The following is a 16,366-nucleotide window of genomic DNA, read 5'->3' as shown; positions in this document are numbered from 1 at the left end:
GCTCTGCAACAATTAAAACATCAGCATGTTATCAGCGCTCTTCTCATCCTAATCCAAAACATAGCACCCTACCAGCTACTATGAGCTACTTAACTCTGTCCTAACTGGAACCAGGACAGAAGCTATTTTATTTGCGATGGCAATGGCGGGCATCCTGTCAATCAGGAGCGCATTATAGTAAACAAATCATAACCTTTTATTCCCTATTACCGGACACCTGACCACCTCCCCTGTTTCCTCATTGGCTGAGTGCTACAGGTTCACAAGCTACTCGACGCTCCTCTATACCATATATGTACAATTTTTCTTTTTTTTCAAACTTTTAATTTCTCCTTTCTTATGTTTTAAGAACTTGTGATCTTTGTTTTACTGTTCTCACACTGCTCATCCTGTTATTCTCAAGCTTCTACCTTATTTTGGAACAGTGAGGCCTTCTACTGTCCGCTTATCTACTTAGCGTTTCTCCTTATTGTGACTACACAACTACCTTGGAATACAGAAAAGTAGTTCTCTACTGCAAAAACACAACTTTGTTTCTCACACTTTTACAGTCAGTTTCTCTGCTCAGACAGCAATATCTTTTCACTGTGTGGCTACCCAGATGTGTTAGTGAATGTGCTGCCAGTTGCTTTGCTTCCATTGCTGTAACCACCCCCACAGGGCATTTGTCACCATCCATAAATCAGTATAGAGACAGAGAACTGGCCACTTTTCTCGTTCAGCAGTATCTAAAGCCAGCTGGATGGCCTTCACTTCTGCAGATTGGCTTGATTCACCTTCTCCTTCAGCAGTTTCTGCAAGTTGTCGTGTAGGACTCCATACAGCAGCCTTCCACCTCCGATGCTTTCCTACAATATGACAGGACCCATCAGTGAACAGGGCATATTGCTTCTCATTTTCTGGTAGCTTTTTATACAGTGGGGCCTCTTCAGCACGTCACCTCCTCCTCTGGTGATATTTTGAAAACTTTGCCTTCTGGCCAGTCCACAGTCACTTCCAAGATTCCTGGGAGTCTGGGGTTTCCTGTTTGAGCCTGTTGTGTAATCAGTGTGATGCACTTTCCACACATGAGGCAACTGATGCTATGTTGGGTAGAGGGGACCCTTCCTCTGAACATCCATCCCAGCACTGGCAGTTGGGGTTCCAAGAGGAGCTGTGCTTCAGTACCAACCACTTCTGAAGCAGCTGGAACCCTTTTATATGCTGCCAATATCTCTTCTTCGGTTGAAGTATAGCGGGCCTCAGATTCTCTGTATCTCCGACTCCGTAACCCTAGGGGTTGACCTTGAGTCTCCTTATGCTCTTTTTGCCAGACAATGCAGGTGGAGTCATTCTCCCCAGCTGCGGTGTAGAGTACATTTTTTTTTTTACACCTTGTTCTGCCCAGACTGGCCCAAGGGCAGCTGCATGAACTGTCTCCCATTTAATTTGTTCAAAGGCTTGTCATTGCTCAGGGCCCCATTTGGAATTGTTCTTCTTCTGGGTCATTTGATAGAGAGGGCTTACAATCAGACTGTAGTTTATTATATGCATTTTGTTCCTAAAAAAATGGATCTCCTGTGCAGGTCTCTTGACCTTAATCTGTTTGAAAGCAAAACCAGATTCCAGAAGGATTTGGAGTATTCTCTTCCCTTTCTGAAAAACTTCCTCTGCAGTGTCACCCCACACAATGATGTCATCGATGTACTGCAGGTGTTCAGGAGCTTCCCCCTGCTCCAGCGCAGACTGGATCAGTCCATGGCAAATGGTAGGGCTGTGTTTCCACCCCTGGGGCAGCCGATTCCAAGTATATTGGATTCCCCTCCAAGTGAAAGCAAACAGTGGCCTGCACTGTGCTGCTAGAGGGATGGAGAAAAATGCATTAGCGATATCGATTGTGGCATACCACTTGGCTGCCTTTGACTCCAGTTCATACTGGAGTTCTAGCATGTCCGGCACTGCAGCACTCAGTGGTGGCGTGACTTCGTTCAGGCCACGATAGTCCACTGTTAGTCTCCACTCACCGGTAGACTTTCGCACTGGCCATATGAGATTATTAAAGGGAGTGTGAGTCTTGCTGCTCACTCCTTGGCTCTCCAGTTGACGAATTAGCTTATGGATGGGAATCAGGGAGTCTTGGTTTGTATGATATTGCTGCTGCTGCGTCGTTGTGGTAGCGATTATTGGCACTTGCTGTTCTTCAACCCTCAGCAACCCCACAACAGAAGGGTCCTCTGAGAGACTGGGTAAGGTAGATAGCTGTTTCATCTTCTCCCTCTCCAAGGCAGCTATGCCAAAAGCCCACCGGAACCCTTTTGGGTCCTTGAAGTACCCTCTCCTGAGGTAGTGTATGTTAAGAATGAACTGAGCCTCCAGACCAGTCACAGTGCTTTTGCCACTCATTCCCAGTTAGTCTCACTTCAGCCTGCAGTACAGTTAGCTGTTGGGATCCCCCTGTGACTCCAGAAATACAAATAGGTTCTGCCCCTTTATAGCTTGGCATTAGGATGCACAGTGAGCTGGTGTCCACTAGAACCTTCAACTCTTGTGTGTTTTATGTGCCAGATCATCAAATCCACACAGTCTGGTAAACCTGGTTGTCATTTTCCTCTACCTGGCTGGAGGCAGCCTCCTCTATTCTTGTAATAGTATTTGTTACTCACTTCATGTAAATGTCAATCAGATGTCTTTTTCATTAAAATCAGAAATAAGATCAACCCTTCTGCTCCCTCTGGCGAACTGCCCACTAGAAACTGGAGCAGCCATTTTCCTGGAAGAACCCAATTTTTTGATTGATTTACTGTTTTATTTTGTGCCTCTGGGGTCGAGGTAGATTTCCCATCCCACTTCCTCATGTTCTCTCCATGGTCACACAGTTAAAACTGCCAGTTGTCCTTTGTGATTATCCACTGTGTCCTCTCTCTTGAGAAGAGGAATACTTACTCCTAATAGCTGAGATACTGCTTTGTACAGCTGGTGAGTAGGACGTATCCTTTGAATTGCTGGATCTCTTGGGAGATTTTCTTCACAGCTTGTAGTGCAGAAGAGAGACTTTCTTCGTACTTTCGGAGTTGGACAGCCAGTTCATCCACCGTGTGTTCTGCTCCATCTTTCCAATTCATTACTGCCGATGAGTTGGCATATGATGATGGCGCACTCCATACAAACTTCTGCCACATGGGTCACGTGTGCTTGACTTCATCTGGATCTTTGGGTAGCTGTTTGTTGTTACAGAATCATAAATCACCTCCAGCACAGCTAATTCCCTCAGGTTCTGGATACCTCTCTCCATGGTGGTCCACTTGCCTGGGTGACATATCATCATCCTTGAAGGGATACCTTTCCTTCATGCCTGACAGGAGGATTGGGTGGTTACTGCCTCATTTATGAGTTCTACCTCTTCCTCCCTCCAGGGAGTGTAAACAGCAAGTAAGGTGTTACATAACATAACTGTCAGAAGCACAATTCCGAGAGTAAAAAAAAAAAAAAAGAAAAAATCAACTTTGTGACCAGCAGCTATTGAAATAATATAATGCTTATAACAATTTTGTTTTAATGTGTTCTGGTTGGATCTCTCATCTCAACCTGTTTTGCTCCACATTGGTTGTCAAAAAGGACTGTTGTGGTTTAACCTGGCAGGCAGCTAAATAGCACACAGAGGTTTGCTCACTCCCCCCCCACCAACAGTGGGACCGAGGAGAGAATCAGAAAAAGAAAAGTAAAAAGTTGTGGGCTGAGATAAAGACAGTTTAATAGGACAGAAAAGGAAGTGAAAAAAATAATAATGATAAAAGAATATACAAAGCAAGTGATGCATAGTGCAATTGCTTACCACCTGCTGACCATAGCCCGGTCTGTCCCTGAGCAGTGGCCCTCTGCCCTACCCCAGCCAACTCCCCACTATTTATTCTTCAGCATGATGTCATATGGTATGGAAAAATCCTTCAGGCCACTTTGGGTCAGCTGTCCTGGTTCTGTCTGTGGTGGTTTTACTTTGCTGGGCAGCTAACCTCCACCACAACTGCTCTCTCGTTCCCCCCCCCTCAAAAGAAGAGGGGGAGAAGGAAGTGTGATAGAAAGAAAAAGGCTCACAGGTTGAGATAAGGATAATTTAATTAAAGGGAAAAGAAAGAGGGGAAGGAAAAAAAAACACAAAACAAGCAAAGGCCACATCGAAGCAAAGGGGAAAAAATTTATCCTCTATTTGCCATTAGTAAACGATGTTTGGCCACATCCCGGGGAGAGCAGGGCCTCAATATGCATAGTGGTTGTTTGGGAGGACAGATGTCTTCATAACAAGAGCCCCCCCCCCCCCCCCCCCCCCCTTGTTCCCCTTTTCCACCTTTTATTGCTGAGCGTGACATCATATGGTATGGAATATCCCTTTGGTGGGTTGAGGTCAGCTGCACTGGTGATATCCCCTTCCCACTTTTTGCCCACCCCCAGCCTGTTGGCTTTGGGGGGTTTGGAGAGAGTCTTGATGCTGTGACAGCACTGCTCAGCAGAAGACAAAACTTTGGTGTGATACCAGGGCTGTTCTAGCTACAAGTGCAGAGCACAACATTATATGGGCTGCTGCAGGGAAAGTTAACTCCATCACAGCCAGACCCAGTACAGTCTCCCTTCTTGGAGATCTTCAAAAGCCACCTGGACATGGTCCTGGGCAACCTGCTCTAGGTGTCACTGCTTGAGCAGGAGGCTTGGACCAGATGACCTCCAGAGGTCCCTTTCAACCTCAGCCTTCTGTGATTCTTTGTGAATATTGATATTGCGTTTCATAATTTGTTTTAGCAATGCCTTGTTTTGAAGGAAAAAAAAAGAAAAGAAAGAAAGAAAACCCACCAAAATTAGTTTACAGTAGTCATCCTGCATTCTTCTTTGTAGATGATATAATTAGGGTAGTCCTAAAAGAATTGTAATGAACCTTATTATTTGATTTTTTTCATCTTGTTTCTTGTAATTTCCTTTCGTTGTGTTCTCATTCCTCTTTCTTCTAGCTACCAATTTGTTTTGTAGTTTTGCATTTATTAATAATTGAGTTAAATACTGACTTTGAAAAATTTTATTCTTTTCAGATGTTACTATTAGTTGATATGCAGTCTGGTAATATTACCCTGTTCATGTCTGAATCAGGTCAATTTATTTTGAGAAGCAGGGATCATGAGATAGCAGGATCAGCAAAATTAGCACTAACCCCAGTGGGGGATCCATTTCCAGGCAGCCATTGTTAAGAGGCGATGTTGGCAAGATACAGAGTCTATGTATTTTGTCTGAACACTGAATACTGTATGAACTACATTTGTTGGTGGATTGGTATTACTTAATGGAGAGCATAGAAGATAGCTAGTTGATCTCTTCAGAAAGGAAAAGATTTCAGTTTAGTTTTTTAGATTCAACTATTGAGCAACTATTTACAATATCTATTTAGACTTTTTTCCTACTATTTCACAGTCCTTTTTTTGTACTTGCCACTTAATTCCTGTCTTGAAAAACATTAAACCGTTAAAATTTCCCATCAACTGTATATCTTATTGACATGAATTTTGCTTATTTATCTAGATACATTAGAAAGTTTTTTTTTTCTTTGGTCTTTACCAGTTCTCTCCTGTATCTAGTTTGTTTTTCAGAATATTGGCAACTTGTTTGGCCCAAGATGGTTTATTTCAGTTGCAGTTCCCTCACCCCCTGCCCCTCTACCTTTGTTTTGTTTGTCTTTGGCCCTATATGTACTTGAACCTATGGGTAGTGTTATATTAGTGCATGTGAAATATTTTACCTTTCTGTGGAAAGCTAACCTAATCATCACCATACTTGTGGCTCAGTGTTTGTGCCTTTATTAGATTTGGTAATCCATGTTATTGCCCAGAGTATGGCAACTTTGGACGAGCCTTGTCCTCCTGCATGAAGGTATTTGATTCCCTTCCTTTCCTGCAAGGGTATGTAGGTTTTAAGAGTTTTTGGTGGCATTTTCTCACAAGGACTTATTTGGCAGGTATTTACTTGTGTCTCTCTGTTTCTCCTTGCTGAATTTTCTTCATTTGTAGTTAGTGCTGTCTTCTGCAGTCCATGTGACATTTACCTATGGCACTTTGCTATGCTGAGAAATGCTATTGTTTTATAATGTTCTAAGTTACCCATCATTAAAGGTAAGGTAACAGCTGTGTACAAGAATACTATTATATTAAAAAGTTTATGGTAATTCATGATGGATGCTGTCCTTAATTTCAGGTAAATAGTTTGAACAGTTATATTCTACAGTGAGTACCTTGCTTTATTTTGCAAACCAAGTTAATATGTTAGTGTTACAGCATCCTGCCTGAAGCAGGCCCCTGATGACAGGAATGGGAAGTTTGGAGGAAGCAGTTTTGTTGTTTCCCAGTTTTCTCCTCAGTAAGTGTGAGTAAACCCAGCAGTTGTATTTCTCCATATCCCCTACTTCCAAATAAGGAAGCTTCACCATGGTTTGTTTCTTTCTCTTTCTTTCAAAGTCAGCAGATGCAGATTATTTACTGAGGTGCTGTCTACAGGAATCAGTTTGTGAATTTATTTTTCCTCAATAAATTCAGTTTAATTTGTGTTAGCAACAACAGGGAGAGTAGTGGTTTCGTTTTGTGACTTTAAATGTCAATCAAGTGTGTTCTAGTGCAGAAGATGATCAGTTCCCATTGTCTGCCAGCCAGATGAAATGTGCTAACAGTGATAGGCTTAGACTTTGACATCAGCTTTAGGGTTTTTATTGTTTCGGATTTTTGTGTTATCTTTATTGTTTGTTTGTTGTTGTTTTGTGTTTTTTTTTCCTTTTTAAATACTTGCAGCCGAACTATACATAATTTGAAATTATTTTGCTGTGTGGTGGAGTGATTCCAATGTTTTCTCTTGTATCTTTGATATAGGGTAGTATTTAACCTAATGAGGAATTTGATTAAAGTTTTAGCTCAGTTCCTTTGTGAAATTATTTTAGAAAACCAAATGTTTCTGGTTTTGAAGAGTCATGAAATAAATGTTTAACTTAATGTATTTTAAAAGAAAAATATTTAAAATCTAATATAAAATGAATGTACAGGTGGAATAATCCAGTGACTCAATATGCTAAGTGTCTTGGCACAAGTTATTCAGAATTTGTCTGTGTGGGGAATTTTACTGCTGTTTTTTTTTAACAGAATAAGATGGTCTGTGTGGATTTATATTATGTGTGACAATACATTTCTGGTTTTCCAGTTACTTTTATAAACACATTGATTAAATAAAATGTTTAGTAGTATTTTGTATATAGTTGGTCCAAATAACATGAAATGTGGGTTTCAAGTACTTCCTCAAAGATTTTTTTTTTCCCTGTTTTTTCATGAAAAAAATCAAACTAGGGAAACAAAACTGAGATTCTATTTTCTTTAAAGGAATGTGTGCTCAAAAAAAATGGGGGGGATGACGGAGATGACGACTGCTGATCTAAAAAGATTTTAAAACAATCGTGTATGTGTATATGTGTGTATGTGTATATATATGTATAGAAATACATGCAAAAACACATGGGGTTTGATAAAGCTAAGTAAGGGTTTGGGTGGGTGAGAAATACCCTTGCTTGACTCCTCTGAGTTCATGTCCCATTTTTTCTGTTTCCTGGTTTTTTGTTTGCTGAAAAGTATCTGATTAAACTTTGAATTTTCACTCCTGCCTTACTTGAATGAATCCAGCGCATTCATTTGTATGCTATCCATGTGTGGGGGCTAATTTAACAATTGATTTATAGGTGAAGCTAAAGTCTTTTTAATGTGACTTTTTTTTTTAAATCCTGTTTTCTTAGCCATTGTGTAATATCCTGCTATCTTCTAATTGCAGCCAATCAGATGATGATTCTGGGTCAACATCGGCTTCTGGATCTGGTTCAAGCTCTGGAAGCAGTAGTGATGGAAGTAGCAGTCAGTCAGGTAGCAGTGACTCTGAGTCTGGTTCAGAGTCAGGCAGTCAATCAGAATCTGACACATCTGGAGAGAAGAAACAAGTTCAAGCTAAACCACCAAAAGTTGATGGATCTGAGGTAAAACAAGACATGAACCCTTTCTGGGGAAAAAGCACTGTGCAGAGTAGCTTCAAGAGCAGCCTTTATTTAAACGAACAAACAAAGCATTTTTAATTAGAATTTTAACAAAATTGGGTTAGTGAATATGCATGCTTAGCTCTCATAATCACTGAGCTCTTAAATTCTCATGTTTGTACATATTTAGTTAGCTATTTTTGTCATGCAGAAGCACCTATTAACTTATTGTATATTTTTCAAGACAAAGTGACATTATTTCTAAAATTTTATTTAAGTTGTTTCTCTAGTGCTTAGTTTCTTCATATCAATAAGTCATTGTACAGCAATTTCAGGCTTACATACGTTTTGTTTTCTGTATGGGGAAAAGTTTGCTAAAATTAGAAATAAAGTGTTATTTAGAAATCTCTTAAATCCAGCGGTTGAAAATTACCCAAACTCTCCTCTGTTTCTCTGTGACATATGGCCTTAATTTGAATGACAGACCATATCTATGAAAGGTAATAAAATATTCACTACTGTAAGATTCAAAGACTGTTAAGGATTCTCTTATTTTTTTGTCCATGTACTTCAGTATTCCCATATGAAGCAAACACGTATCAGCTAAGCAGCCTGAAAAGACTTATCTGGATCAGTTTAAAAGTTTACTTTACAAACAGGGAGTATTTTTTTTATTTTTTAAAATTAATAAAATTGAGATACTTCTTTAAGGGACTGGGGTATCTCTCCTGTGAGGAAGGGCTGAGAGAGCTGAGACTGTTTAGCCTGGAGAAAAGGTGGCTCAGGGAGGATATTATCAATACCCAAAGGGAGGGTACAAAGAGGACGGAGCCAGGCTCTTTTCAGTGGTGCTCGGTAACAGGACAAGAAGCAGTGAGCACAAACAGAAACACAGGAGGATCTGTCTCAACATCACGAAACGCTTTTTTTTTTCTTTTCTTCTTTTTTACTGTGTGGGTGATGGAGCAGTGGAACAGGTTGCCCAGAGAGGTTGTGGAGTCTCCCTCCTTGGAGATCTTCAAAAGCTGTTTGGACATGGTCCTGGGCAACCTGCTCTAGGTGTCCCTGCTTGAGCAGGAGGCTTGGACCAGATGACCTCCAGAGGGTCCCTTTCAACCTCAACTATTCTGTGATTTTAATAGTGATGCTGCTCATGTTAAGAAAAGTAAATATGTGGTAAACTGTAAAGTTTCAACATGTTTAAGTGACTCTTGTATCTGAATTCCAATTCAGTTTTGGAAGTCCAGTCCAAAATATACTTGCTGTGCAGGGATCAATAATGCTCAAGAAACAACAACAGCAAATGATAGCCTCATCAGGCAGTGGTTCAGAAGAGGTGAATAACATATAAGTTACTTTATTAAAGTCTAAACATCCATGTCTCATTGCCCCATATGTTAGAATGAAATTATGTAAAGCCAAGTTGTTCTCTTGTGTGTGTGTATAAAAAGTCTGTATTTAGTCTATAAAAGTAATGTTCAAATAAGTGACATGCATATAAGGAAACAGAAAAAAAAATCTTTGCATGTTTTCAGGTAAGTTGTGCCAAAATTAGAGTAGTCTAGATTAGTATTTTTAGCTAGATATACTGTGATGTATGGACAAAACTTTCAAGTCACGTAGTACTAAGTTTCATTGTATTTCTGCATTCTAAGTTCAATAAAGACAGCTAAAATACTAAAAGACTTTCTCATCATTGTTTCTATATATAGTTCCTGCAGTTTTCAAAAAAAAAACAAACAAAAATCCCACAAGTCTATATAGAGTAGAAAACTAGATTTTCGCAACTTCTGTAACAGTCATAAAATAATTATTGTATTTTAAGACCCATACCTTAATTTTAGCAATTTTTAAAACCTAAAGCATAGGCTAAACAGATGTTGACTTTGTGCAGTATGAACATATTTCAAGGACATTAGTGACTGTGAATTAGAATTACATATAAAGCAGATTTTCATATTTCCTTTGTTATTAAAAAAAAAAAAAGGTAAGCATTGAATCATAGATCCACAGAATGGTTTGGGTTGGAAGGGACCCTAAAAATTGTCTAGTCCAACCCCCATGCCATGAGCAAGGACACCTTCCACTAGATCACGCTGCCCAGAGCTCCATCCAACCTGACCTTGAGGACTTCCAGGGATGAGGGCATCCACAATTTCTCTGGGCAACCTGTTCCAGTGCCTCACCACCCTCACAGTGAAGAATTTCTTCCTTATATCTAATATATCTTTCAGTTCTCTCTTATATCTCTTTCAGTTTAATACCATTACTACATGTGCCATCACTACATGCCCTTGTAAAGTCTCTCTCCATCTTTCTTATAATCCCCCTTTAATTATTGAAAGGCTGCAATAAGGTCTCCCCAGAGCCTTTTCTTCATGCTGAATAACCACAGCTCCCTCAGCCTGTCTTCATAGGAGAGGTGTTCCAGCTGTCTGATCATTTTTATGGCTCTCCTCTGGACTCACTCTAACAGGTCCACCTCTTTCTTGTTCTGCAGACCCCAGAAATGGATGTAGTACTCCAGGTGAGGTCTCACAAGAGTGGAGTAGAGGGGGAGAATCGCCTCCCTCAACCTGCTAGCCATGCTTCTTTTGATGCAGCCCAGGATAGGATTGACTTTCTGGGCTGCAAGCGCACACTGCTGACTTACATCCAATTTTTCATCCACCAATACCCCCAAGCCCTTCTTTGCAGGGTTGCTCTCAATCCATTTATAGCCCAAGCTTTGTTCATGTTTGGAATTGCCCTGACCCAGGTGCAGCGCCTTGCGTTTGGCCTCGTTGACCTTCATGAGGGTCATGTGGGCCTGCTTCTCAAGCGTGTCAAGGTCCCTCTGGATGGCATCCCTTCTTTCTCTTGTATCAGCTGCACCACTCAGCTTGGTGTCATCTGCAAACTTGCTGAAGTTGCACTCAGTTCCACTGTAGTTAGTGGGATCGATCATTTGATTCCACTATGGTCACAAGTCTTTACTTATTACTATTTAATGTTGTGTGGTGTTTTTTTTTTTTTTTGGTCAAGTCTAGCTGCTCATCATTAAAACTAAACAAAGGAGTTAATCATATAGAGTTAAAATGTTAATTTACAGCTGTTGAGCTGTTGCTAAATACTCTTCCTGAAAATTCTTTTTCATTGTAAAAATGATGTAAACTTATTCCCCATTAGATTGGTTTTAGGATTTTTTAAAGATAATTTTAAAGAAAATTTTAAGGTTTTTTTTTGGTTTAGGAGTAGGAAGAGAAGAAACATACCTAGTTCTGAAAAATTTCTTATTCATGTTTAAAGGTGAGAGAACTCTCAAAGGGCAGGAAATTTTATTGAGGCTTTTGATAGAACTTAAATCTTGATTTATTAACTTCCAGCAGTTTAAACATAGACTATACGTAGGCACAATGATTATTTTTTAAGACTGTTTTTTGTGGTATCTTCTTGAGTTCTAGTATATTCACAGATGGAGAAATACAGAATCAATAGTAATCCCAATCTTACTCAATATCAGTGAGTATACTGGGGGGGGTGAAGAAGATAAGATATGAAAAATATGATTTCAGTTTGAAAGTAGGAGCTGAATTATCTTTTTAATAGTAAAAACACTTCATTCTTTTTGTGATAATGAATCATATATGTTCTTTATTTCATCTGCAGGATTTATCGAGCAGTGAAGATTCTCCAGATGACTCATCTAGTGAAACCAAAAAGAAAAGACATAGAGAGTAAGTTATTTTTCATAAATATCATCATTTTTTGTTATGGCAACATATGCTTGTAATTACCCAGACCACTTCTCTGCACTTGAAATAAATAATCTTGTGCTTCTTGATTTTGAGTGATGTTTTAGAATATTTTAAAATAAATACTCTCAAAGGAACATATATATATCATTATTCATTTCTGAGCAAAAGAGACTGTATTACCTAAAGCGTTGTTAAAGAATATTCACCAGCAATTTTTATTTTTAAAATAGTCATATTTGTGGCATATTTTTGAGCTGAAGCCTTTAAAAATTATTGAAGAAATGCGAAATTGCTTAAGTAGGTTGTCTAAGATAAAATTTGTTGTAATTCCATAGTCCATGCAAAGTTTTTAAACACTTCAGAAACAAAAGTTCCAAAAATTACTACAGGTTTGACAGTAATTAGCTTTATTGACTACCCAAGACACTTTAATTGAAATTGAGATGGTTTTAAGCTGTAAATCAAAAAGTTTATGAAAAAGATTATACCTTCTCATTGCCACAATGAGAGGAGAATAAACTTAATGACCTTGGAAGGGTGGGTGTGTCTGTTAATGAACAGTATATAGAAATTGAATCATTCTCTCTTCTTCTTCAGTTAATGAATCATCTCAATATTCAGGGTTGTCAATATGATGTCTTCAAGAAATGATAGTTGAAAAAATAAAAATAAAAAAAGCTTGCTATGCAAGATGGTACTTCTATAGTGATGAATTGGTTTTTATAGTTCACTGTTACTTAAGAATGTGATTACACCTAAAAACATACTCTGTTATAGGAAATATATATTAAGTTTAGAAACTAGTAACCAAATAATCTCATATATCCAGTGCTTCAATTTTCATTTCCAACTGTTTTGAACAAGTATGTTTGCAGTTTTATGACATGCAGATCAGATTTCTCTATATAACTTAGTACAGGATCAAACCATAGAGTATGGTGTTTTATATATTGTCTATATCATAGAATCATTAAGGTTGGAAAAGACCTCCAAGATCATCTGGTCCCAACCATCCCCTTACCACCAACATCACCCGCTAAACCATGTCTCTAAGCACCACGTCCAACCCTTCCTTAAACACCCCCAGGGATGGTGACTCCACCATCTCCCTGGGCAACCCATTCTAATACCTAACTATTCTTTCTGAGAGGAAATGTCCCCTACTTTCCAACTTGAACCTCCCCTGGCACAACTTGAGGCCATTCCCTCTAGTCCCATTGCTGGTTGTCTGAGAGAAGAGGCCGACCCCCAGCTCCCCACAACCGCCTTTCAGGTAGTTGTAGAGAGCAATAAGGTCTCCCCTGAGCCTCCTCTTCCCCAGACTAAACAACCCCAGTTCCCTCAGCTGCTCCTCTTAGGACTTGTGTTCTAGGACCTTTTGTTTTTGTTTTGAGGTCTCAAAAAGGCAGAATAGAGAGGGACAATCACCTCCCTCGACCTGCTGGCCACTCCTCTGCTGATGCAGTCCAGGATGCAGTTGGCCTTCTGGGCTGCAAGCGTGCACTGCTGGCTCATGTCAAGATTTTGTCCACCAGAACCCCCAATTCCTTCTCTGTAGGGCTGCTCTCAATGAGTTCTTCTCATTGTCTCATGTCAGCAACCTTTCCCTCATCCACCAGGCGGGTCACTTGGTCATAGAAGGAGATGAGGTTGGTCAGGAAAGTCCTGCCTTTCATGAACCCATGCTGACTGGGCCTGATTCCCCCATTGTCCCGCAGATGCTGTGTGTTTTCATTCAAGATGACCTGCTTCATCACCTTTCCTGGCACCGAGGTCAGGCTGACAGGCCTGTAGTTCCCTGGGTCCTCCTTATGGACCGTTCTTATAGATGGGTGTCACAGTAGTAAGTCTCCAGTCATCTGGGACCTCTCTGGATGACCACGACTCCTGATAGATGATGGAAAGCGGCCCAGCAATCATATCTGCCAGCTCCCTCAGCACCCTCAGGTGGATCCCATCTGGCCCCATGGACTTGTGACAGTCCAGGTGGAGCAGCAGGTCTCTAACTGTTTCCACCTGAGTTGTGGGGGGTTTCTTCTGCTCCCTGTCCCAGACTTCCAGGTCAGGAGGCTGAGTACCCTGGGGATAAGTGGTCAGACTAGTAAAGACAGATGTAAAGAAGCTCAGCCTTTTCCTTATCCTTTGTAGTCATGTTTTCCCCTGCATCCAGTAAAGGATGGAGATTCTCCAAATAAATACAGATTGTGTAGCTGCATGAGGTTGGGGGGGTTGTTTGGTTTGGTTCTTGTATTTTTGTTTTGCTTTGGAGGGATGTTGTTTGCATGTTTCTTAATTTACTGCTTACGGAAAAAATATTTCAAGGAGATGGATGATTTTATAGCATTTCCAAGATACACATATGTATTGACCACAATAAAAATGTAATTTCTAGAACCAGTGCATATTCAAGTGAAAGAAGGGTTGAAGTACTGAATCTTAGGCTTTGTGATTGTAAATTTAATGAAGAGGCCTTTGAGTAATATTCTAGTTCTTGAAGGACTTCAGTACTGTTTGAGCATCTGTGGTGGTTTTACCCTGCTGGACAGCTGAACTCCCCCACAACCGTTTTCTCACTCCTCCCTCTCAAAGGGAAAGGAGGAGAAAGTATGATGGAAATGGCTCAAGGGTTGAGATAAGGACAGGGAGATTGCTCGCCAATTACCGTCACGGGCAAAACAGACTCAGCATAGGGAGATTAATATAATTTATTGCCTATCACTAGCAGACTAGAACACTGAGAAACTAAAAGCAAAATGAAAACACCTTTCCCCCTCCCCATCCACCTTGTTCTATGTCCTCCCCCTGAGCTGCACAGGGGAACAGGGAATGGGGGTTGCAGTCAGTCCATAATGCTTCATCTCTGCCTCACTTTCACAGTCACTCTCTTCCTGTGTCTCCAATGTGGGGTCCCTCCCATGGGATGCCATCCTTCCCGAACTGATCCTGCATGGGCTTCCCAGAGGCAGCAGCTCTTCAAGAACTGCTCCAGTATGGGTCTATACCATGGGGTCCATCTCTCAGGAGCAAACTGCTCCAACCTGGGTCCCCCATGGGCGGTAGCTCTGGCCTGGAGTCTGCTCCTGCATAGGCTTTCCATGGGCTGCAGCCTCCTCCAGGCCAGATACACCTGCTCCACTGTGGGCTCCTCCACAGGCTGCAGAGTGGAAATCTGCTCCACCATTGTACACCATGGGCTGCAGAGGGACAGCCTGCTCCACCATGGTCCTTACCACAGGCCGCAGGGGAACCTCTGCTCTGGTGCCTGGAGCACCTCCTCCCCCTCCTTCTTCACTGACCTTGGTGTCTGCAGGGTTGTTTCTTACTCCTCTCTCCCAGCTGCTGTTGCACAGCAGTTTTTTTTTTGTTGTTTGTTTGTTTTTCCCTTTTTAAAATTATGCTCTCACAGAAGCACAACCAGTGTTGCTCATTGGCTCAGCTCTGGCCAGCAGCAGGTCCCTTTTTCTGGTGGCTGAAATAGTCTCTTACCTAACATGGGGCAGCTTCTGGATTCTTCTCACAGAGGCCACCCCTGCAGCCCCCCTGCTACCAAACCCTTGCCATGTAAACCCCATACAGCATCTTGGTCAAAGACCCCTAAACCTGATAATAGATGGTAGTATAAAGATTTAGCAACCTTTCAAGAATGCATGCCAGACTCTCCCTTCCCCAAGCTATTAATATTAAATATGCTTTTGTAAACTTGGAGTCATAGAATAGCCCGAGTTGGAAGGGACCCACAAGGGTCATCGAGTCCAACTCCTGGCTCCACACAAGACTATCCAGAAATCAAACCACACATCTGACAGTGTTGTCCAAATGCTTCTTGAACTCTAGCAGGCTTGGTGCCATGACTACTTCCCTGGGGCACCCATTCCAGTGCCCAGCCACCCTCTCAGTGAAGAACCATTTCCTAATATCCAACCTGAACCTCCCCGATGCAGCTTTATGCTCCCTTGCATAGGTACGCTCCCTTGCGTCTTATCAGTGTTCACCAGAGAGAAGAGATCAGTGCCTCCCTCTGCTCTGCCTTGTGAGGAGGCTGTAGACTGTGATGAGGTCACCCTTCAGTCTCCTCTTCTCTAGGCTGAACAAACCAAGTGACCTCAGCTGCTCCTCATACGTCCTGTCCTCTAGACCCTTTACCATCTTTGTAGCCCTCCTTTGGATGCTCTCTAATAGTTTCATATCTTTCTTTTATTGTGCTGCCCAAAACTGCACATGGTACTCAAGGTGAGGCCGTATCAGTACAGAGTAGAATGGGACAATCACTTCCTCCAAATGGCTAGCTCTGCCGTGCTTGATGCACCCCGGGATATGATTGGCCCTTTTGGCTGCCAGAGCACACTGCTGACTCATATTCAACTTGCTATCAACCAGAACCTCTGGATCTCTTTCTGTGGGGCTGCTCTCCCGCCTTTCATCCCGCAATCTGTGCATATATCAAGGGTTGCCCTGTCCCAGGTGCAGAATTCAGCACTTGCTCTTGTTGAATTTCATACGAAATTTCTCAGCCCTCTAATTTGTCAAGATCTCTATACAAGGCCTCTCTACCCTCAAGGGAGTCAACAGCCCCTCCCGATTTAGTATCATCCGCAAACTTATTTAGTATACATTTGAG

General features: G+C 41.3%; 1 protein-coding gene across 5 annotated transcripts in view; it reads left to right on the top strand.

Moving 5' to 3' along the window:
• Positions 1–16,366, top strand: part of LOC125181363 (chromodomain-helicase-DNA-binding protein 1) — a 75,715-nt gene that overhangs the window by 14,628 nt on the left and 44,721 nt on the right. For all 5 annotated transcript variants that reach the window (XM_048055923.2, XM_048055920.2, XM_048055922.2 and 2 more), the window contains exons 4-5: positions 7,816–8,014; positions 11,660–11,727. In XM_048055923.2, the coding sequence (XP_047911880.1) occupies positions 7,816–8,014; positions 11,660–11,727 (267 nt within the window). The remainder of the gene's footprint in view (positions 1–7,815; positions 8,015–11,659; positions 11,728–16,366) is intronic.

The sequence above is a fragment of the Anser cygnoides genome, unplaced genomic scaffold, assembly GCF_040182565.1.
Source record: "Anser cygnoides isolate HZ-2024a breed goose unplaced genomic scaffold, Taihu_goose_T2T_genome scaffold_45_1, whole genome shotgun sequence".
Classification (NCBI taxonomy): domain Eukaryota; kingdom Metazoa; phylum Chordata; class Aves; order Anseriformes; family Anatidae; genus Anser; species Anser cygnoides.
This window is presented reverse-complemented; position numbering and strand designations above follow the sequence as displayed.